Below are 24,832 nucleotides of genomic sequence, written 5' to 3' on the forward strand. Positions count from 1 at the left end.
ACACACACACACACACACACACACACACACACACACACACACACACACACACACACACACACACACACACACACACACACACACACACACCATAAAAACAAAGACACAGGACAGATAGAGTGAGCAAGCTGTCAGCCTTGTAGGCTAAGTGGACTAAATTGTGTTCCAGCAGAGACAGTGGGGGAGGGAGGGGGGGAGAGAAAACACAGAAGGAAAGAGAGAGGCAGTGCGTGTGTGGGTTTTGGTTGATTAAAACACATAGGATCAGTTATTGAATTTACAGAGAAAATCTCTTGTGCCAAGAAAAACAAGCCATCAAGAGATTAGGGTGTTTCATGGAACACAGTGACACCATTCAAACAAGAAGACACACACTGAAAAGATCCCCGTTTCATCAGACTCTGGACCAACAGACATGTAGCTAAGCCTTTTCTGTGTGTGCGTGTGTGTGTGTGCGTGTGCGTGTGTGGGGGGGGGGGGGGGGGGGGGGGGGGGGGGGGGGGGGGGGGGGGGGGGGGGGGGGGGGGGGGGGGGGGGGGGGTTAGTTAGTTACACGCATTCTGTGCACCATGCAGGAAAAGTAATGAATAAATGGTACATAAACAGAGAGTCCCTTACGTTCCATCGTCTTCCCAAAGGGCTTTTAACATTGGTCAAAATATTGGCTTATTATTAGTGGAAATTTAATACTCTGTAAACAAAGAGGACTATAGTTAAACAATGGGAAGCCTTATGGGGTCCAATATTGCACCACTTCTCTACATCTCTGAGCCCCAGGGGAGAATCCAGGAGGTGGAGGTATGCCCTCCCTGGACTTCAGGGCTGTGCTGCAACAGACCTCATGATGCTTTCATTGCATTCCAATGCACAATTTGGTTTGTGTGATGAGACTTGGATAAACATCTTTTTGAGTCCCTATGGAATTACGTTGAGAGGTTATACAGTATATTTTGCTTCTCTGCTGCCGGGTTACTTCTTTAGCTACTGAGAAACATACCGAGACATGTAACATCTCGATTATACCTTTATACGAGTAGAACAAATGTGCTTAGTGGTGATAGAAAGGGTTAATAGATGCTGTGCTCGTGTGTTCACACCTCTTTTCATCAGTGCCCAAGTCAGGCTCACTGATCAGTTCGAAGCCAGGATTTTTTTCACAGCTGGCATAAACATTTACAGCTCACAATTAAATAGTTTCATTTTTAAAAGCAATCAGTCATTTCTTTAAAAAAAATTCAGCACTGTCATAATACCAACAGGAAGAAATACAGCATTTGTTCTGGGCTATTTTCAGCAGCATATTACTGAAGGGATTTGGTGTCCTGTCGAGTATTTACAGCAACAGGGCAGTGTGTGTGTGTGTGTGTGTGTGTGTGTGTGTGTGTGTGTGTGTGTGTGTGTGTGTGTTTTGTCTCAAAATAAACTACATTGTAATAAAGGAGCATGTCACCAAGAGCAACAGAATAGTTTACTGAAGTCTTTTTAAAGTTGAGCCCATGCTACAGAGGGACAAACTATTTAAGGCTTTAGACATCCTCGATAGGTCATTTGGTTGGGGATAAAATTCCCCTTGTTCAAAAAATTACCAAAAGGCATTCCCCCCCTGTTAACTTGCCAAAGCATGGTGCTGGCCAGGAAACTACCAGGTGATTTCTGTTTCCAGTTCATAAAACAAGTAACCTACATATAATATCTGAATGTCATTCTTGAATAAAATAATTGGATTATTCATGTTTGCTTCAACGCAATGTGAGGATCACAACAGGAAACATAACCTCCATTCTACACCCCAAACTATGAATGTGTGTCCTGACAAAACAGTGCAGTCGTTGTCAATCTTCGAGAAAAAGGTTTTGTGTGAATTGCATTTATTTCGCAAATAGGTGTTCTTATAGGTAAACTTATCAAGAAAATACCCGATAAAGAACCTGCCAAGCTAATTTACAATAAGCTCTCTAAATGTTCTGCATAATGGCTCTAATAAATGAACAAATACATTAATTACTGGACTTCAATTGTTCTTATGTTGAACTTTTTACAGCAGAGCCTTAATTGATTCCGCTACAGTGAATTCGATGAAAGGTAAATGGGTCTCATGACTGTAATTTAAAAAAAAGTTGTGATCATTCAGGCTGTTTTCAAATAGCTTTTAGTGACTGTGAAGTTAAAACCACACAAACAATTTAGTCCTTGTTCACAATGATTCACTTTACATTTACAGTCAGGTATAAAAAGTAATTTACTGTAGAAATGGGAAGCTGCCCGTGAACCCCATGCTTAAAAAAGCTCAAAATGGAAAAGCTTTCAAGGGCCAGGTTCCTAAAATGATATGAGCCATTTTCTGTTCTAATGTTTAGTGTTGTAGCCAAGACCACAGTAAGTGGGACCGAGACATATCCAATACCAGAGTGCTCCGAGACAGAGACAAGACACAGACATTTAAGTATCAAGACCGCTGTCTGCTGTTCCCTGTGAATGTGCACGTCGCAGAGCCGCCCACAAAGCAGCCTCGAGAATTACGTCACGCAACGAAGTAGCTACCGTAGTATTTTGCGCCGGTCAATTTAAGTACAAACTTGATGATTCCATGAAAGATGGTGAACCCCGGACATTTTCATGATTTTATTAAACCCCCCCGGACGCCCCCGGACAGGACGTAAAAAGAGGACATGTCCGGGCAAAAGAGGACGTTTGGTCACCCTAAATATAACCAACGTAAGTCGGCCCAGAGGGAGCTAATGTTAGCCAGAAGGCTACGTTTACGCTACTAACTGAATGTGCAAACCTTAAAGGGATACTTCACTCATTTGCATGAAGCTGTGTATCATTAGAAACATGGTAGTAGTGTTGAATGGTTGTGAATCCAGCTCTCATTTTGCCCTGAGACAAGAGAAATGTCTTTTTCTTTGCTTGAAAGTTTTCTTCATGTGATGCAAAAAGCGTCATATTGCATCACATGAAGAAAACTTCCAGGCAAAGAAAAACATATTTTTCTCGTCTCAGGGCAAAATGAGGGCTGGATTCACGGCCATTCAACACTACTACCATGTTTCTAATGATACAAAGCTTCATGTAAATGGGTGAAGTAGCCCTTTAAATCATATCCATTCACTGGACCGTTCTGTGGCCTAGCCGTTTCTATGGGCAACCTTCTGTCCACAATATTTGTATCTTAAATAAATTGTGGTTCTTTGTTGTTTTTTTTCTTGCACATATCTCACTCAGCCTATACAGAAAACAGTACTAGTCTAGTACTCTGCAATAATTGACCCAGGCATTATTAAAGTTAAAAAAAACAACTCAGAGAATAGCTTCCGCCATTAGAGAAAGATTTTTGTGATTTCTGGAGATGAAGGGAAACCATGTGAACCATCATCTGCTGCTTTTGAAAGAAGTGCGACAGAAACCTGATGTTTAGAGGCGCAGTTGGGAGGATGTGAAAGATGAAAATGAATCTGACCAACCCTCTTCAAAAAAGCCGTTTTACCACTGATGTTAAATCAACTGCTCCAGTGAAGCGCAGCTGCAGGCTTCAAAATGCAAAATGTTTGACTTTTAATACCTTATGATGCTATTTAGAAAAGCTATTAGGATTAGTGTAAAACCTGTTATACAATATAAAATGGTAAATTAGTCCGACTAAGTTTAAAACTCTCAATATGCAATTAATTTGATCATAATAAAAAACGACAAAATACATTTTTGTAAACGAGACCCATATTTATTGTTTTTAAAGAAATTCATAAAGATTTTAAGAGCTCCATTTGTTTGCTTTCACGCGTCTAAATTGAATCTGAAGATAGAGCCAGGACATGCGAGATTAGGTTAGCATATATACTGTATTTACAGCATGTTCTGTCTGTTTCCTTTGAACAGACCTTATATGCTGTCTGTTTTCTTGTGAAGAGTTAAGAGGACTACTTGTACATTTAAATTCACAACCACATCCACCACCTTTAAATATCACTAATACATTGAGAAATTCTATTGTTTGTGTCGGCTCCAAACTTACTCTCTTGGCCAAAAGAAAGTCAAGTGCATCACTACTTGTGCAATGATGTGTGTGTGTGAATGAGGCTGTGTGCATTCTTCCATGGGCTGTACTGCACTGATCCTCTATATTTATATCAAATGTGTACATCTAAGCCTGTAATCACAACAACCTTTCATGGTTGCAGTGATTCAAAATCTTTTAAATACCTTTTTAATTGGCTGCATTTTCACTGGTATTAACGTCTTAACAGGGCCCTTCTCAAGTCTTATTATACATTAAATGTGCCAGTCTCAGAAGGACTTCACATACACATAATAGAACAGAATTATTCAATTCATGGTACCTTAGACCTCCCTACAGTTCATTTCTGTGGATTTATGCCACTGATATTGCGTGTTACAGTAGCTATAGGGCACTGCAGGTGCAGCTAGGTCTTTTGATCTCGGCTTACTGATTTCCAAGTTTTTAGTCTATGTGCTAAAGCATACTGGCTCTTGGCTGAAATGTAACTCTCTGTAGCTGTGTTCACATACAGTATGCACTCATGAAAAAAAATCTAGATAATTGATACTGCTCATGAAATGAGGAAGGATCTCCTTAAGCAGAATAAAAACAACTAAGCAGAAGTGATGAACCAAGCAATGAATAACTATGAGAATGTTTGCCTTTATATTACGTGTAGTTTTAACAGCAATATTAACAGAAGTGCAGAGAGGAACATACTGGAGAAGTGCTGCGGTTGCGTGCCTACAGTCTATATACACCGTGCACCAGTCTCAAGACATAAACGTCACCATCCCCAACCACTTGCTCAGGGGGAATTCTAAGGATAATATCTGCATTACACATCAGCTCATTCAGACTTTATGTGAAAAAATACAAAGGGCCTGGCTGAAGAAAGTGTTGGGGGAAAAATTTGCAGTCACACATGCAGCTCATACTGCAAATATCAGGAGTTTTTCAGGAGTGTTCTGCAAGTGTGAAAGCACTTTGTGAAATGTAGAAAATGTGCCTGCAAAAGCTTTGGAAAATATATTACATGCATTTTAAAAAAAAAAAAGAAAAGAAAGAAAAAACTCCATACATGGCAGAACAAAAATTCAATCTGCATAAAATAAGAACCCACACACTTGTGTTTTGAGTCGCAGAATAACTCTTTAGCTAAATGATTTTTAGAATTTAAGTAACAAAGCACCGGTATGTGAAGTTGACCTGCTTATGCACTATAAGGCAAGATCTCTTTTACATTATGCTGCGTCTCATCTGCGTCAGCACTGGTGGTGTTTCAGAATTATGGTTAATTCAAAGAGCAGGTCCATCTGAGCGAGAGCTGCTGTCGAGAGCATGACCCACTCAGACAGTTATATCCATATTTATAGCCTCTTGATTTATTTTTCATGAGGATCTTCACAGGGTCCTGGAGATCCCTCTGTTAGCCTTTCTTTCTGCTCTCACCTCCTGACTGTACATTGTTCTACATTCAATTGGGACGAACATTATATTTTGAAGCTAAATGAAAAAGCTCTTACTCATTCATTAAACAGACTTCAATCACTTTCCTCACAGAAATACTGTGTTTGAGCTTTAATTTTGTGCTCTAGTTTGTTAAGTCTTTCATCCCTCTGATTCATTTTAAAACGCCAACTTCTTCCAAATCCTTTGTTTTACAACATGATTCTGTTAGGTTTTCAGCTTTGCTCCCTGCTAAGACTGTGAGTGCTGTCCCACTGTCAAATCATGAAGTGGCTGAGGGCTCTGATTTGTTCTTTATAACTCCAAATAGCAATCTTTCCCTGCATTTGTATACCTGCAGTGCCGTGTATACCTTCAGGCTTCTTGCTGACATGATGTTTCAGTGAAACCTTGAGTACACGAGAAAAAATAGTGATATCATAGTCAGTAAAGTAAAAAAAGATGAAAACTATGTATGCATGGAGATTAAAAACATAAACGACTATATCACTGTGCATCGTGTTTGTATGTTATTACTTATTTGTCAACCATCTTAAACCCCCACACACTCATGCACTCACAGTGAACACCTGACATCAGTAAAGTCAGTGTGAATAAACTCTCAGTTGGAGATTGGGATTGGTTTGTTCTGAGTCTGTGTTAGCTTGAAGACGCCTGGATCCTTCCACCTAAGTGTCAGCAGTTGATGAACCTTGATTTCTCTGGCCCCATGACGATTTCCAATTTTTTTAAGGTCCGAGCTACAAAATCCAATTTCAGTTCTCTTTCTTTCAAAAACTATAATTGACAGCTAATACACACTATTTTTAAAATAACTTTTTCTTTCATAGAAATTCAATTGAATTACCAAAATGAAACACAGGCTGTTAATTGTTTAGCAAAAACATCTTCAAAACTGCAACAAGTTTTATGACCAATTGATCTGCCAAACAGACAACCCCCCCCCCCCCCACCATCAGTACAGATGTCAACGCCAACTCATCAGCACATGATAGTTTGAGTTTAATTTACTCCAGACCTCAGCTAATTGTTTTTTCTCTGTCGAAAGATTCACCAGGCCTGCTCCATCTGAACACCAGCCAAGTCCATCTTCATCCAGGTCCTCTGCCTCCATTATGGATTAGTCAGCCTTCTCCGCCTCCTCTAATCTGATTTTGCCAGCCCCCCCATCAATCCCTCTTCAACCATTTACCCCTTTTGACTATTTAAGGTCCCCTGGCTGGAACACATTATATCATGGGTATAATTTTGGGAGATCTACACGCTAGCTAGATAATGATCCTTTGGATGCTGCAGCTTTGTGACAGAAAATAGTTGAGTGTCAGCATAGGTTGTCCTCTGACCCAGTACGTTGTATATAATAACATGTTCCATGTAGCTTGACATAGCTGTGCATATCAAGAATGGAAACAAATGACACATTAGCACAGATAAACAACTCTCTTTAAAAACAAACCTGTCAATATTTCTTTTCTATTTCAGCTTCTTTCTTTCTGGAGCTTCTTACACGATCATCTGGTCCCACTGCCCTCTTTTCTTTATCCTTTCAGCCTCAGCTACTGTTTTTATTGTGTTTCTTTTTATATCTGAGGTGCCTCCAGAGGGCTGACTAGAACCATGCGCATGTGAAGAATTTCCCCACTTTAAATGTCAGATACCATTGTCAGAAAGACATTAAAGGATCATGAGTGTCCACGACAAGGGAAATACAAACACTATAATTCAGTTCACAACAGCAGCTTCTAAGCATCTCTATATCTTCGATACAGTATACGATCTTCTTATAATCCTCTGTGTTATGATGTAAAGCAGTGAGGTGTCTTTGTGCAGACAGAAGGGATGATTGCTTTGACCGGGGGGGCGGGGGGCTGAACGGGAGAAGAGATGATGGGTAATCAGGTTTAAGTCTTTTCTGTGGTGGGGAATAGAGGGTCAGAGGGGACAGACTGAGCCTGCCGTTAAAGGAAGGGTGAAATTATGTAAAGGTGAAGAGGAGCATGACCTTGTTTAAAGTCATCCGTGTTTAGAAGCGGGAGAGCGGGGTACTTGAGTAAGAAAAGACTTAAGGGGTAATGATACTGTACACGGCTATCTAACAGGCTTAAATTAAGGTGCGAGGAGAGAAGGTGAAAGGTGAATGGCAGAAGATGGCAATTTCCTTCCATTTCATTGATTGGTACACACACTTCCTTATTTCAGTTGACCTATAGGAGACCTGATTTATTACCCTTCATTTAGGTTTCAGAAGTGCTCTGTGCCCACATATGAGGCATTCAATAGATCACGGTCATTCTTTGTCAATGTATTTGCAATATGAAGCTATGCGTCTATAAGTGCGCTAACATTAGCCTGCTAACACAACAATGCCAGCCACAGGCAATTGCACCTTGAGTAAAGGACAATTTTGTCTGCCCCTTACACACAATGGTGCTTAATTACGGTGCGTTCTAACTCATAACTCCTTTGTGCGAACATGAGGGGAGAGTGGGGTCTGTCTCCTGAGGAGAGCGGAGGCTTTAGTATGGGGAAGGTGTCACCAAACAGCAGTTTGTTTTGATTCAGTGCTAGCGCTCAAGGGCAACACACTTTTGCATCAAAAAGTCACACCTTCTTAAAGTCATTTAGAGTTTGTGGAAATGTTTTCTTTGTTTCAGCACTTGCAGGTTCATGCTGATGTTTATTAACAGTGATCTCAACGCTGAAGATTGCTGTAGCTTTAAGTGTTTTTAAATTATGACTGCAACTATTATTACAACCACATTTCTGTTGTTCTCAATTGTATAATGTGTATACATTGTATTCTTTTCTCTATTTGTATTTCATCTATGAATTGTATCCTAACAGTGGTATATGCTAGAATCATGTAATTTTCATTGTTTAAAAACAGCGTTCTTCTTTTTGACTTCCTTGATAAGAGGTAAACAGAAACCATGTGCAGTTTCTATGAAAGAGAATTTAGGATTTTGTCTCTTCTGGGGGGATTTCCTCATACAAGCCCCCTTGGGTTTTGTACCTCTCCTGCAGACGTCTAACGATTCTTGTGTTGTTGTTCTTTGTGTGTATATACATACGTGCTGTGTGCACACATTCAATAAATAAAAGAGGGAGAAAAAAGTAAAAACAAAGAAACCCCATTAGATCGCAACAGATGATGTTGAGTTTTTTTGGTATACACCTTAAACTTTTTTCATTATTCTTGGACAAAACCAATGGTTAAAAGTTTCTGAACCCACTACTACACATTGACAAATTCCTGTAAATTTCCTAACCTGACAATCACACATTGTATACTTTGATTAACTAGCTGTGCAGAGGTCAAATTATGCAGCACGGATAGATGGTAAAGTGAGACTTTCCAAATAATTTAGCATTGTTAAACGATACTTAGTGTCCTTGTATATAAACAATAACACATTCCCTTTTCTTTGTGTACTCTTTTATTTCTTAAGCTGTGAGTTTGCTGGTTGAAACACACTTTTCCTTCTGTCAGAGCTGGTTGTCTTGTTCATCGATGCTATTCTCCTCTCTAAATCTGCATCAGTATAAGTACCAGACGTTATGCGGTGTTCATTTTTAGTCCAAGTGGTCTAGACTTGTTTAGCTTTGGTTGTTAAGCTTAAACTGTTCATGTGTTAAGCAAAGAGGTAGATGGTGTTAGCCAATAAAATCTCAATTAACAATAAATAAATGGACAGTGTGTACAGACAGAACTTTTTTGTGCCGGCAGCGCTCAGTTTTAATGTACCCTGTTCGCAAAAACACTGTCAGCTGTTTTTTTTTTGTCTCTGCTCTCACAGTGCTCTCAACCATCTCAGTAGAAAACTATTGAACACTGCCGGTTCATGAATGTGACTCCTTCTTCACTGACTTATCAGACTTAAACATCAGCTTTGTCAACAACAATGGTGGAGGAGATGGTAGTCTGACTTGTCTTTTTCGAGGGAACTACCTCCGGGTGTTGAGCTGCTGCTGATGTCAGGACATGACTCTATTACTTTGTTTCCATATTTTCTTGGTGATATTTTATCGATTTAAAACAACAAGTAAGCGCACAGAGCTACAACACAACTATTGAACATTACAGACATTACATTTTGTAACCTAGCAACAAAGAGTGCTGATGAGAAGCGTTCTGGAATGGATCAGATTGTGCTGTTTTAACCTGACTCTTGACAAGTTGGCTTTCTTTTTTTAACATCTTTTTGTTCTTTTCTGTGCTCCCCGATCAAATCCCACCACTGACCTGTGATCTTTCATCTCTCAGTTTCATCATTTCAATGCAAAAAGTGCAGTTGCACCTTGATTACTGTGTATTAATTAATGTACTTAACAACCTCTTATTATGTCTGAGCCATTAATAGCAGAAGAGGATTCAGGGGGCGGCGACCCATTATAGAACATTCACCTTGTGGACTAATTACTTTGTACACCTTAGGCAGGACTTAGATTGAAGGTTGCAGAATCTGTCTGACGATAAAAACATTTTAAAAGTTCACATAAGCAAAGAGGGTTTAAAACGTGCACATGCAAACCATGTGGTTAGCTTTTTAAACCTTATAAAACGTAAATGGACTCACTGTTAGTACTTATATTAAGCTATGCTTTAGCTTCAGTGGAAGTAAGATTAAACTCCTGTTATGTTACCATGGAAACTGAAGTGCGTTTTTTTCCATGTATGTGTACTAATATGATTACCTCAAAGGCAAAAATCCCCTGCTGGACCCTGTTTACTCGGTTTTGAAAAGCAGGCCAATAAACAACTGAATGAACCTTTGAACGGGAGATTATTGCTGAAAGCCTTCTCTAAATACCCCAAAGTGTTGGAGGGGATGTTTTCCTCTAAGACTGTGAAGGAAAGTAGATAATTTATGCACATTAGGAAAGTGCAGGGCAATCAGAGCAACATCAATGGAAAAAAGGCAAACCAGTACATTTACTCAAAACTGCAGAATATGATTTCAGTGCTGTTATACTGTTCCCTAACTAGGCTTTCCTCATCTCATAAAGATATTTTTCTTGCTCTTCTTACATTTTGCTTACTTCTTGTCTTCTTAGCTTTATAGGTGCTCATTTTGGGTCTGAAACTATTTCTTTGGGATGCACTTTAAAAACAAATCAAGACTTGATTTTTTCCCCCGTTTTAGGGCCTATTAGCAGTCTCTTATAATAATCTAATCAGCAATCTGCTTTTGTGACCATGACTACAGGACAATTTAATCAGAACTCCCACGGCTTGTCAGCGGCAAGCCATAAGTGGCCCAACTGCTGTTGGTGTAAGTGCAGTAGGTGATTATCAAACTGATCTCATGCAGATAGAAAAAATAGACTCTTGAGCTCTTTGTGGCACAGATCTGGGAACAGATGAACTGTTATTTCACTGAGCAATAGATTATGAGCCACACTACCGGCACTGTTCTTTACATGGAAATGTTAGTCAATCTTTGGTCAACACATAAACATCTAAAAAGCTGTTGGTATACAACATTTTGTTAAAAGGTCCCCATCGGAAAAAGTCTGCTAAATAGTAAACCACTGAATTATTCTGTGGTGCAATATTTTGATATTATCATTCAACGTTTTGTCACTGTGAGCACGTTAGCATACTAATTAGCATCAACTGCAAAACACTATACAATGAAGCGTCATTGTTTATGTTTCACTCTTGTGTTTAGTCTTACTTTTATCCTTTATTGTAAAAAACTGTGTCAGGTCTGTTGTGCTTAAAACTAAATAATTGATTATCTTTATTTAGGTTCAGAGGTATATGATGAATAAAAGATATGTGCACTATAAATAGAAACAGGCAGCAAAGCTGGATGGGGTACCTTGCTGATGTGGCACAATCACTGAAAATATTCTTGTTCATTAATGAGCAGTGAAATGCTCAAGTTCCACACTTTTAAGCAGCTGACTATGCCAGCAATACATACTTCCCTTTTTACATACAGTATATACGGGCAGGGGCGTCAGAGTGGGGGGGAAAGCTGGATTGTCTACCCAGGGCCCAGATGGGGAGGGTGGCTCCTAATGGGCTAGAGAAAAATGTGATTTGATAAAAATAAGATAACTGAAATTGTCTGAATAAATAAACAAACACTGAGAATTCTTTTCTGGAAAAAAGGCCCCACTTACCCCTACTGAATGTGCCGATTGGTTTAGTCTGCCTATTGTCTGTCACCTGGATTGATCTGTCAGCGGTCAGTCAAGTAAGAGTGAGAAATAGACTAAAGCTTCTGTCGCACTTTTCTATTCTTCTGGCTACTCGACGCGTTTTTTACACTGCAAATCACACCTATCCATTCACACCCTGATGGTTGACGTAAAGTGACTTATCTCATTCATACACATCCATATGTCACCGAAGAAGGGGCGGGAGCAATTTGGATTTAGCGTTTTGCCCAAGGACATCAATCCCAAACCTTCTGGTTGAGAGACGACCAACTCTACCAACTGAGCCATAGCCGCCCCATGACCTCTTTCTACACCTTCTAAAAAAAAGACCTGTCATTTCGATGCTTTTTTATTGTTGTTCGTATGACCACAGTTCTGTTCATGCACATTTGATAAGCATTACCAATATTGATACTTTTGCATCAAATCCCTAACCCAAACCATGGTTGCACATTGACAAGTTTGGAGTGATCCTTTCATGAATCAAAGGAAATGTGAGTATGAATCTGTTTTTCATTGCTTATAGGTTTTTGCCATCCAGCACTCTTATCTCTCTATCTTCCTGCAGGCGTCATGTGTTGTAAATGATAAGAGTTTGAGCTACAATTATATCTAAAAATGGTTTAAAATAGATAAGCTTCTGTAACTGAAGTTCTTTTTCTGGGAATTCTGACTCAATTCAAGAACAGCTTAAAAAGAAGAAGTCCACACAGCGTTTGTGGATTTTCACAGAAAGCATTGATCATTATCAGCGAGAGTACAGCAAGGGCATACCTTAAATATATTGTATATCTAAAGTCATCTTCGGGGTTCTGGGAATTATGTATGGTAAGAGAATTTTTGACACTATTAATTTTCTTCCAGAAAAGTCAGGGCCTATGAATTATTCATGTCTAGACAACAAAACAAAACAAGCTTATTTCCTGGGAAATAATACAAAGATTGGCCCTTCAGGTACAGAGACCTGGATTATTATTGGGCAGCGTTAGCGGTGGGCAAGTGCTTTCCTGTGTTGGATACATCACACTTTTATGTGTCAGGCTTGTAACACTCTGGTGATGCTACACCTGGGGCTGTATGGTGCTGCGTACTGTACGATGATCTTGCATTTAGTGTCTACTTACAGCGCTGGTAGTGCCATCTGTGTCTGTTAGCCTCTGGTGCAGATCAAACCAGACCGTCTGTAGGGAGAAGCAAAACGACAACGACACGAACATGTCAGTCAGCAAGACCAACAACAGCAACTATCACAACAACAGCTTGAAGCAGACAGTGTCACTCACAACAAGAGGTTAAAGGGAACAAGCTGTGACCAAATAGATATGAAAGATCTACATCATGCATTCTTCACCTTGAAAAGCTAAAAAATGTTGCAGCAAATTTTGTGGTGGTATACAGTAAGATGCAAATATAGTGACTAATAGGCTACCAACATGAAAACAGCCATTATATTTACTAATTTACCCTAATACCACAAGGCAGAGGCTAAAAGTTGAAGGATTTAGATCAAATGCATTTTTTTATAATCCTGCGTTGAAATAAGAAGGTCATTGCTGATGTACAGATGTACCTAATGATTTTCAAAAAGTACCCAGCTGACCTCAGCTGACCAAAACTTGTTATAAACACAAGTTGTTGCCAAAAGGTTATATAGAATATTACAGGAAAACAAGGGTAATTTTCTAGCTTGTCCTCCAGTGTCCCTGGACTGTCTGGTTGGGGTGATGGATATATAGTTTATTGTGTTGTCTTAGTGTTTGTAGTTGGCAAAGTAAATGCTTGACTTTTAGAGGTCACACATTATACTCCTTTTACACCAGTTTGAATAAATCTTAGAGGTTCCCAAAACATGTCTGTGAAGTTTCTTGCTAAATATCCACTCTGATCCTGTATTTTAGCATGCCTTTAAACCCCTTATTTCAACCCTGCTCAGAAAAGCCTGTTTCTGTGTCTGTAGCTTTAAATGCAATGAGCTGTGTCTGAGTACACCCCTCTAGAAGGGTTTGTGTTGCTCAGGCTTTCTCACTTCTTTGCTCAATTGTTTACGGTGGCAAACTCAGAGGGCAGAGCCAACCCCTAGCTGTGGAAATGTAACCAGCCTGGGTAAGTACTGCCATGTGTGATGTCATGGAGGGAAAAATCTCCCTACAGCCTGTTTGAGTATACATCTTCTGAAAACTGGAGCAGGAAAAGATGGAGAGGATGGACATTTCTCATAATTTGGGGTTTTGTAGATTGTCTAAGGATACATACTAGTGACCATGGTAAAGTGTTTTTTTGCATAATGACTCTTTCGACAACAGTTTTCAATTCGTTGGTGGGGGCCCCAGTAAAGAAAACCCCTTTCCGCTCAGTTAATGCTCAGCTTCCGTTAATGTGACTATATGCTTATGAGGCAATCTGGTTTACATGGTTGCTGGGGACATTGACATTTCTGCACCCCAATTCCATATCAGTGGCAGATTTAGTGTTTTGTTTTCAGTGTGTTTAAATTTGAGTTTTAACTTTAGCTAGCTAGTGTTAAGTCATTCTAACTCATAAATGGTAACACAGAACACAGTCTAGGCATTACAATGCAAAATTGACAGTTAATGTAAACACAACTAAGCTAAGTTGAGATTCTATCCAGACGTTATCATAAGTTGAACTAAGTCAACAGCATAGTTTGTTTATGAGGAAGTGTGGTTACCTGGGTTTACATTCCTTGTGTAAAGCATACTTGGACAATAAAACTGATTCTGATTCTAAGTGAAGATGTGAGAAATTGATTTTTTTCTCCTTAATTTTCAACGCCTGTGAGTCAGAAGCATATAAACCTGTTCTAATAAATCACAGTAAGCCCTGCAGGTTTTTGTCGCCGAAGTGAACGATGAGTTTCACTCATGCTGCAGTGAATGAATAGTGTCTGTATCACTTGCAGGGCAATAGAGACTTTTGAAAAACCCAGCAGGTAATTAAATGCTACGAGGTCTGGCAGAGTCGGCCGGGGAGACACACACTCATGCTCACAAACACAAACACACACTCATACTGTAAAAGCAATAGAAGCAAACTGGGTCTAGGATGAATAATTTGGGTTTAATGGGACTGAGTCAGGTCACAGCTGGACTGAAATTGAGGCGCTGTGTGATGTTGGTTTTGGTGCATGCAAAGGTTTTCTGAGGTGAAGACTAACTGCTGGTTATCCTCTGCAAAACCAACAGTGAAATAACTTTTTAGTGAAACATAGTTTACCATCAATATTAATAGCAATGAGTTTATTTAAAGCTACATTTGCTGAGACTAGGAGTCAAGCATAAAGAACATTGACTTATTGTGGCTTCTTAAAATTGACACTGACCAAAGTAAGGAGCAACTTCAGCATTCTTTTAACACGTAGTGTTAACATTGAGTCTGCATCACATTTTTTTTCTGATTAACAAACAATCTAACCTTGCCATTGCGTACATACATGTCATTTAAAGTAATTTTGTTATGTCATTGAAGTCTGTTCAATGACATAACAAACTGAGTTCAGAGCACTGCATAGGGCATTAGTAAATTATGATTCCAAATAGGGCAATGTCAAGTCAACAATAAAGCAGGTCTATGCTTTTCATTGATTACTGAAATCGAAACTTATCAACCAGAATGGAGATTTTAAAAAGCTTATTTTGGCGCTGGTGGCACAGTGGTTGGTGCATATGCCCCATGCATGAAGGCTATAGTGGGATGCCAGGGTTAAATTCCCACATGTGGATTCTTTTGCAGCATGTCCCCAGTCTCTCCATGATTTCCGACTCTATCACCTTTTCTTTCTCTCCAATAAAGGGCCAAAAAGCCCAAAAAATAAATCTTATAAAAAAGAAAAAAAGATCAAGTAAGTCACCCAAATTTGCAAACGTATAACATTTCTGTGGGGTACACAGGACAAGATAATCGTGGAAATTTTGGCCAGCAATCCCCCCTTCCGACCAAAAATCAGATTATTCTGTGGCGCGAGGGTTGGGGAATGGTAAACATTATCAAAAATCCTGTTTTGTGGGGAACACAGATTACGCAGAGCATGTACTCTTGTGGCTTGAAAAGTGGTAGAGAACAATTGCCAATCAGGAAGCAAGCTAAGCAGGAAGCACAACAAACACATGGCAGAGGCATGTTGCAAAAAAGAAACATCAAGGGATATTGATGTCAGAAATGGAGGACTTGTTGATTTTTAGGAACAACATGAGTGTTAATGCATGTTCTTTGAATTGGAAAGGAAAGAAGTTGGACCGAAACTGTCGCAACAATTGATTTACCATGTCGCTAACAGCTGGTCACGTTTAGCTTGACCACCATAATGTCACAACATTATCAACTCCTCTCGCTCATACAGATGCTGGCATGTTTTATTCAGAATAAAACAATCTGACCTGAACACAACCTTGTAATGCTGTCAGGTTGAAGTGATCACATTCTTATCCCAACACATTTTCACATGGCACAAACATTGTTTTTTCCTATATTGTTTGCAGATACAGATCCTATTGTAATAGATGTTATTATTATTTTTGGAGTAATACTGGAACTACTTTCTGTGAGACGTAAATCAAAACAACGAGCAGAAAGAAGCTAAAAAAAACACGGATGGGGACTGCTTAATAAATCGTTCATCGGTTCATCCCTAGAAGTAATTGCTGTTCTGAACAAGCTGTGTTGGTCCTGATCCTGACCCAAGTCTTTAACATCTCTCCAAATATCAAGTCCAGTTCTCATAAACCTCTAACTTTCTACAAGCTACATCATAAAAATCTAGATTTTCTTTGTGTTGGAGAGCTGACTCTGCAGTCTTAGGTGAAAATAAAGGAGATCTATCTCATTGTTGGAGTTGTTGATACTAAAAAACGCACTTTGGTTCGAAAAAGTTACGTCTTCCACCTAAATAACATTTGGACTATTTGGAATACACAACCAGCTTGCAGGGATCTCGTGAAAACAACAACAGCTACGTTTTATTTTGGCTACTGATCCAGTTATAAACATAATTAGCTCTGCTGAGTTCTGCCTTTGAAGGGAAGCAGAGTGTAAGTTGTCAAGGGCAGCATAATATTCTTTTTCTGAAAGCAAGAAAGGAAAAAGCTGCATCACCTTGGTTATCAGTCAGCCTGTGTATGACCTGCACTTGATGTGCAGCTACAATCACAGGCATCATTCTGTGACTGCTTTTTTCTGTGAAGATGTATTTTCCTGTCAGTAACACACAGGTAGCAATAAATCTTGATATTTTGTTTCCAAAAGAAGAAGCAAGCTCTCGGGGGAGTGCAGAGGAAGATAGTGAGAGGTGTTCAAAGTCATCCCGAGTAACAGAGGTAACATGAATCTGCCACTTGGAGGAGGATTTGATGGTAACACGTGTTATCACAAAGAACAGGTTCCATCAGAGAGCTTTATTTTTATCTCACCAGACCCCACACCACTCAGTGTAGTGTTGTCTTATTATCTAGCAGTCAGTTAACAATTCATGATTCACTCTGATGCTTTGTGATGATGTAATTTTCTTCTACTGCACGCCTTTAAAACTGAGATCGATGCAAGTAATAGCAGGCTAAAAAGAGAGGCAAAGACAAAACCTCTTTAATACACCTCCAAAATTGTATCTCCTGCTTTGATAAGACTATGGCAGTATTCTTTCTGATCTTCTGGAAATGTAGTTCAGCAGAAAATGTCTGTGCATTTGCTTTGCTTTTTCTCTCTTTTGCCATTATTGCAGAAAACACATTTTCCAGTGAAAGTCTGCTAACCTACTTTTTATATTTTCATGAACAATGTTTCCTTCTGTTTGAGGTTGTAACTATGGGTAATTTTGGAGGTTTTTTCTTCTTTTCCTAAAGAAAATATTTCACTGGTGGGGAAAATGAATTATTAATATATAATGTGCTTGCAGTACAATATGTCATCTCATTTTCCACCCTGATTAGTTTCAGCTTTAAACGCAGAATAAAAATATTGGAGTCATTGATCAAGTTGACTTTTGATCCATAAATATGAACACTACACTAAACTCATATATGGTAAAAGGTTTTCAATGTCATTGACATCTATGTTGTCATTTTTGAACAATGGGCTTTTTATTAAAATATATTTCACTCTGAGTTAGTTCCAATATTGGGAGACCTACTAATTTAACTAATAAAAACAACTGTATTTAATTATCATTACTCTAATTATAGTTTATATGTGTCTCTATAATACTAAATGATTTTTTTCATTGTCTCAAGCATATCATAGTTTAAAAACAATGTTTTGAATGTTGCTTTTTGTATTTTGGTTGTTAAAGAGGTAATGAAAATATCAATAAATAAAAGCAATGTCACTGTCGTTTCTACATTGCTTACTATTCAGTACACTGTAAGCTTCAATAACTGAATGCCAATGCAGACTTGCAAAAAAACTGCCGGTCGATGAGGGTCCACTTGAAGGGGTACATTTCTTTACAACTCATCTTTTTTGAAAATTAATGAAGGGTTAGAAGTTTTCATAATGAGGGACGATGCTGATCTGGCTTGTTTTAGCTCCAGTTCGTTGCCAGTTACTTGGATGACCAAAAGTGAGACAGCATTTGGAACGTGGCAAGCGTCATCAATTTGCTTCAAATGTCCGCAACAACCTGTAACTTTTCCAACGTTAAAATATAAGTTTGAAGTTGATTATTCCAACACCTCTCAGAAGGGAGAACAGTACTTAGTCCCATGTGCTTAGATTGTGTTGGTCGGCTGCTGATAGCACGATGTAAGTTTGGCAGCGGGCTGTGGATCTCTTGCAAGAAGTAAATAGTAAATGAACTTGAGCTTGTATCGCACTTTATTAGTATTCTGACAACTCAACGTGTTTTACACCACAGGTTACATTCCCATTCATACACACTGATCAATCAATCAATCAATCTTTATTTGTATAGCGTCAATTCATAACAGGCGTTATCTCGAGACACTTTATAAAAAGCAGGTAAATGACCTTACTGTTTGTCTGTTAACATTAACAAAACAGCAGGTAAACATGCTCATTGTTATATGATGACAGATGCTGCTACGTAAAGTGTCCATCAGTATCAATGGAACCTATTCACACACATTAATTTGGGATTAAGTGCCCATTCAACATTAGGCTGCATAAACTGAGGATCAATCCCTCCACCTTCCAGTTGAGAGATGACAGACTCCAACTCTGAGCAACATTTGCCATATGGCAAAGCCTGCCTCAATACTGTTGAACAGAATAGCGGAGGCAGAAGGGGACAGTGATGGATGGAGCTTAGAAGAGAAAGAGAGTGACTGAGAACGAAGACTACATCAACAATGAATCAATCTTTATTTGTATAGGGCTAATTTATCACAAATTTCACCTCAAGACACTTCAGATAAAAAAGGAGGTAAAAAAAAGTACTCTTTGTTTTATCATAGTACACATTATGTTTTATCACCAATAGAGATCCAGCATCAAGTCATAATGAGCAAAGTTTTGGTGGCAAGAAAAAAGCGTCCTTTATATCTGCAGATATTATCTTAAAAGAATGCGACGTAATGTTAAAGTGACTTGACTTGAGCATACACCCACCTATTTACCCCCATCCACACTCTGATGGCAGAGGTTTCTATGTAGTGTCCATCAGAACTCATGTTTTATTTTATTGAAGTACTTGTTATTTTAGCCTTGTTTTTCCTTTCACACCAATACACCAAGACAAAATCTTGTCAACATTTAAGTACTTGTAAATGTACTTAAATGTACTGAAGTTGTTATTTCTTCACATGTTCGAAATAAAACAATAAAACTCAAATGAAATTAATGCACTTGGCAATAAAACCCAATTCTGATTCTGGGAAGTAACTAATCCCAGTCCTATACATCCATATGCCACCAACGAAGCAGCGAGAGCAACTTAGGGTTCGAACCCCTGACCTTCCAGTTAGGAGACAACTAAATCCACCACCCATGTTAGCCTTTATTGTTGATGGGTTGAATAATATAAACGTCCCTAAAGCTGAATCTATCAACAGACTGGATAATATTAACGCAGCATATCACGGCTGTGGTTCTGATCTAACAGACAACACTGAGACTCTGTGCAGGATGAAAGATAGACAATTTAATGGTCAGTGTGGAGCCATTATATACAGCACAACAGATGTCACAAATTCCTTCCCACTTTAGATATTTCTATACATGGTATGAAGAATCACATTACCTTTACTCTTTAAATGTCAAACCTCTATTTGAGGAACACTTCATCATTGTACTGTCAACTGAGGCCATACATTATACTTTTGTGATACCTCATATATCGTGTTTCTCTTCAAATATGGTCATATCTTCTCAGAATAAATCGTAGTCTGCTAACAGCAAAATCATCTCTACAAGATGTTACCAAACTGAACGTATTCACAGAAATTCGTACTATCAATTGTAAATGTTATCTTCTTTAAAGAGAGCAGAAAGTCGTGGCTTGCATACAAATAAATACAGGCTTTAGACTCTAGAAGTTATATTTGTGTGAAATCCTGTAACGCTACTGCGCCTTGTCAGTTGACATGGGTCTTTGGTTTCTCACAAAAACGTTGTGTGCTTGTCAACAAATGCACATTGTCTATGATGTGAGACATAACAGCACTGTGTGTCTTATGACAGTTAACACCCAGTTACACCAAAGCAAATCCTACAGTGTTGCTTTAACACCCCAAAGATGTGTGTAAATCAAACTAAGAAGTCCTCTTATTCCTGTTTATACAGGTAGAAAACAGACTTTACTGTGGGGAATCATCCCTGATTAGATCGGCTTTCACACCGCAGCCACTGAAAAGCATGTAGGGAAATGGGCTCTCAGCGGAGCTTTAAAATCATGATTATTTAAAAGTTCTTTAAAAGATGATTCAATCATCAGATGCTACATTAGTTCAAATATTAAATCATCAGCTGTGGTCAAGTGCTATAAGTTGTTTCTAAGGCAGCAGCACAGTAAGACATCTTCTTACGAGCACATGTACTCTGATCCTGAACCTTGAGACATTCAGTTCCTCTCTGCCTTTAGAACTCTTTTTATTCATGTGATTTCCTTTCTTTCTCCACCTATTCACCCTACTCCCTTCATCCCCTCTTGCAATACTTTGTGTTCAGTTATTCTTAGCTCTTTCTGTTGTAGTGGAACGCTCTCAAAAAGACAGCTGTGTCTGCTGGGGCCCCATTAGCCTTAACATGTTCAGTATTGGAAGAGACGTGGGCAATGCAGAGGAACAGAGGGACAAAGAGGGAATGGGAGGAAGAGGGGAATGACAGATGTAAAGACCAAGGAGGGGAGGTGGAAGATGAAGAGGCATTTGGGATGAGAGATCTGCTACAAAGAGGAGGAGGAAAAATGGAAAAAGAACCATTGCTAAAGTTTGGACACCAGACCTCTAATTGCATCCTTCTTCTTTGTTCAGTTTATCCTTTCATTCTTTACTCTTCATCACTTAATATTAATTAACTTCACATGTACTGTAACCCGCTCCTTCACCTCCTCTAAAACACTCTTCATTTTCCTTCTCTAGTTTTCCTTTATTTCATGCTTTCCAGAACTATAGACACAGTGAGCTGCTTTGGCATTTCCCCATTTAGGACAATTCATCTCAAACTTACAAATCCTTCACTGACCAAGAACTTGGTAGAAGTGTGACGAAGAGATTCTGTTGTTAAGGGTCTTTTGTGTGGCAAAATGGAGCCATGGGTTCTGTATAAATAAATTCTTAACAAACATCAAAACTATTTAAATAATTTAAATAATAGAGTTAAATAACAATGTCATTGTCATGTAATAAAGAGAAATGTGTAATACTTGATAAATGTTTGTGTTCTTTTATGACTCTCTTTGTGGTGATAATATGTTCACACGGTCACAGTTCTAGGGAAAATAAATTAGTTAAGTTATAGTTTTGTAGATATTTGATTTGTTGGTCACTAGATTTACCTCCTCAGGGTCTGTAAATAATATTACAACTATTCACCACATGCCAAATATCATTTAAAAAGCCTAGGTGACACGCAGTTGCAGCCATCTCAAAATATGCTTTGCCAAATAAAGTTTTTGGAATTGAATTAAACGGAATTGAAATGTCCCCTCCAAAAGGCCATAATCTTGGGAAGCAAAAGGCCAGCCAACTCCCAGCCAGTTGGCTGGCCCACCACTTAAGTTCATTTAGTGCATAGCAAGTTGTAATATGTCATGGGTGGGTTTTTGCTTTTTGGGACTTTTTAATTGAACCAACATAATCTCTGACTCCTTTCATGTGCCAGGTGTAACTACTGGGGGTTGTCATTAAATGGCATAAAGTTAGACATATAAAGTTTTCTCTTGAGGGAATTGATTGTGTGCTTGTGCACAAACTACTCATCCTGAGGAATAGCAGGAAACCACTACAGCTCCCAGAGGTGATCAGGAGTGGGAGGAGGAAGGCGGGTCTGAGCCATTTCAGGCTTCTTCAGAATGGCTGCTCAATGCAGAAGACGGAATAATGTTCAACAGGAAATACAGCAGAACCGACCCTGAACCCTATATTTCTGGATTAATGGGGAAGTTTCTTTATGTTGTCTGATGATCACTAAACAAAATCCAATCTAAGACCAATGCAACCGAGGGCACATAGAGCGTACAATGTGCATGCTGGGTATGAAAATGACAGCGTGCGAGTTGAAAGCAGCAATGATGGTTATACTTCAATGAGCTCTGTTCAAAGCATGGAAAATAAGGCCTTAGCAGTTTGATTGAAATTAATGTTGGCTATACAGTAGGTTTCAAGTAAGTCTCTGGGAAAGTACACCAATGCAACATCTTCCTAAAAAGAGCAAGATATATTTGTTTGTGTGGATACGTGTGTGTGTGTTTGTGCATGACTATATGTTTATTTCTTACCTTATTCTCCAGTCGTCCGATTAGTTCAGCCAAGCGGTTGATCTGAGACTCCAGACCTTCTTTCCTCACCTCTATTGCACCTAAAACACAGACGCACACAGTCTTAATACACAGGATAGGATAAGTAGAACTACATCTCAAAAAGCATAGGGACTAATTCCCCAGGAATTTCCATACCATTTTTCTGAAGTGGTTCTCAAAAACATTTCTAAGAAAACTCTCCATCAGAATCTTAAATTACTGAATTGTACGCATCTGTGTTCTAATCTTGTGTTTGTAAGTTAAAATCGTGTGCATGTTGTTCCCAATTAGCAGGTAAAAAGGCATAAGTGCAAGGCCCTGCAGACACACAGACACACGTTTAGATTGTTGAGATGCCTAACGGGGGGTGAAGATGGCGCTGGCAGAGCACTGGACCGGAGGACATTTTCTTGCAGTTCTCTAATGGAGGTACTACTGCAGGAGGTCAGCGGGAAACACACTATTTTATTCATTAGGGTAAAGTAATGGTTACACAGGAACCCACACAAAAAAGAGCTATGGGATGCAATCACCATAATTAATGTGTGCCTGTGTAAATTGAAGTGTCATGTGTAGTGTTCATTTATTATAAAAGACCATTCTGATTTGTGTATCATAAAAAAAAGACATGATTAGTTCTTTCTTTATATTATTATGGAACACATTATTGTTATGCAAATCTACATTTAAATATGCATAACCAATCGTGACCTTTATTAGAAGAAAACATCCCACAACAGAAAACATTGGTGGATCTCAGAATCTTCGTTAAAAAAAACGTAGTAAGTAAGATTTAAGTTCACTTATTAGTTCTTAAGAATTGTCTAGTTCTTTAATTGTGACCACATTATCTTTACAGTGTGATTCGTGTTGAAAATAATCGAAGAAAAAAAATTCAGCATTATCCCATATTAAAAATAAAGTACAAATTATGTGCCATGTTTTACAGCCGGTTTTTGTCAAAGCCTAACGTAATATCATTGTCTTAAGTTGCTATATAGCCACAACCACACCATGTGTATGTATGTGTGTGTGTGTGTGTGTGTGTGTGTGTGTGTGTGTGTGTGTGTGTGTGTGTGTGTGTGTGACAAACCTGTTTTCCAGTGCTTTTTGAATAACACTATACATTTCTTCCAACTGTGCTGCCAGCTGTTGAAGCCTGACGATCAACCAACCACAGAGAAGAGCACCTCTGACTCATCCCTCACAGCTTTGCCTGCTGGACCTTCAAGAGGCAGCACTGATTGAGATCCACTTGCTTCTGTGCCATGTTTTCCTATTTCTAATTTTTTGTGAATTATTGTAGAAACAAAAAGCTGTATTGTTATCGACTGATCTTGTAATGAGACACTTTAGTACATGAACTGGACCAGGGAGTGGTTAAGTAATAGCGCATACACACTTTGGGATTATTTCTTTTAGACACACTACTCTATAGGTTTTAATTGCTGGTTCAGTTGTTGTTAAGTTTGGTTTGTTAGTTCAATAAATCAGGTTTTATTTCCATTTTGCAGTAAATATCATTTTCAACTCGAGGTCACAGTCTTTGTCGTATTATTTCTTAATTTGATCAGCACCCACAGACCCCTTCAGTTACATTTTGACTAATTGTGGACTGACCCGTCCTCAGCTTTAACTATGTGTGAACAGTAATCGTCAAACATGTCGAGTCGAAAACACTGGAAAAGAAAAAAATAGAACTGACGGTATGTAAGAATGAGTTTAATGCAACAACTAATGTTTATATGGACATATTGATAACTTCATTTGTTTTTACATTTGGGCCTCGCCTCAGACTTTCAAATATGCACTCAGAAATAGACAAGGAGTGGACACACGTTTAAACAAAAAGGCTTTTCAATGCAGAAAAATAAAATCACATTTCAGTCGTTTTGCCTCCTTCACACTTACTCACCTTTTTTCGACCATAAGCTAGAGGGCAGCACCCAGAGGGGCAGTTGGGGGAGGGGGAAGCAATCTCATTATAATTGAAACTACTGGTTGAATGACCAAGTTGCTGTATTGAAGGAATAGGGAGTGAGAAAAGGCTGCTCCTTTCACCCTCTAGGCCACCATGATTCTCCTTTCTACGTCCTCCCCAATCTCGGTGGACCCCCCCCCCCCCGCTCTCCTGAGCTGCTGTACTCTTTTGATCCCTGATGGCTCCCTCACAGTTAATTGGAGAGCCGGCTGCCCACTCTTCATTAAAAGCTTTAACAGACAGTCAATTAGGAGCTACCTCCCTCTGCCTCAAATTCTCTCACAAACAC

At 38.9% G+C, this 24,832-nt stretch overlaps 1 protein-coding gene across 1 annotated transcript in view; it reads right to left on the reverse strand.

Annotated features, from left to right (window-relative positions):
* Positions 1–24,832, reverse strand: part of necab2 (N-terminal EF-hand calcium binding protein 2) — a 122,317-nt gene that overhangs the window by 20,945 nt on the left and 76,540 nt on the right. The window contains exons 8-9 of the mRNA XM_079347247.1: positions 22,542–22,621; positions 12,763–12,819 (exon numbers count right to left, since the gene is read on the reverse strand). Of these exons, the coding sequence (XP_079203373.1) occupies positions 12,763–12,819; positions 22,542–22,621 (137 nt within the window). The remainder of the gene's footprint in view (positions 1–12,762; positions 12,820–22,541; positions 22,622–24,832) is intronic.

Source organism: Symphodus melops (genome assembly GCF_947650265.1).
Source record: "Symphodus melops genome assembly, chromosome: 6".
NCBI lineage: Eukaryota > Metazoa > Chordata > Actinopteri > Labriformes > Labridae > Symphodus > Symphodus melops.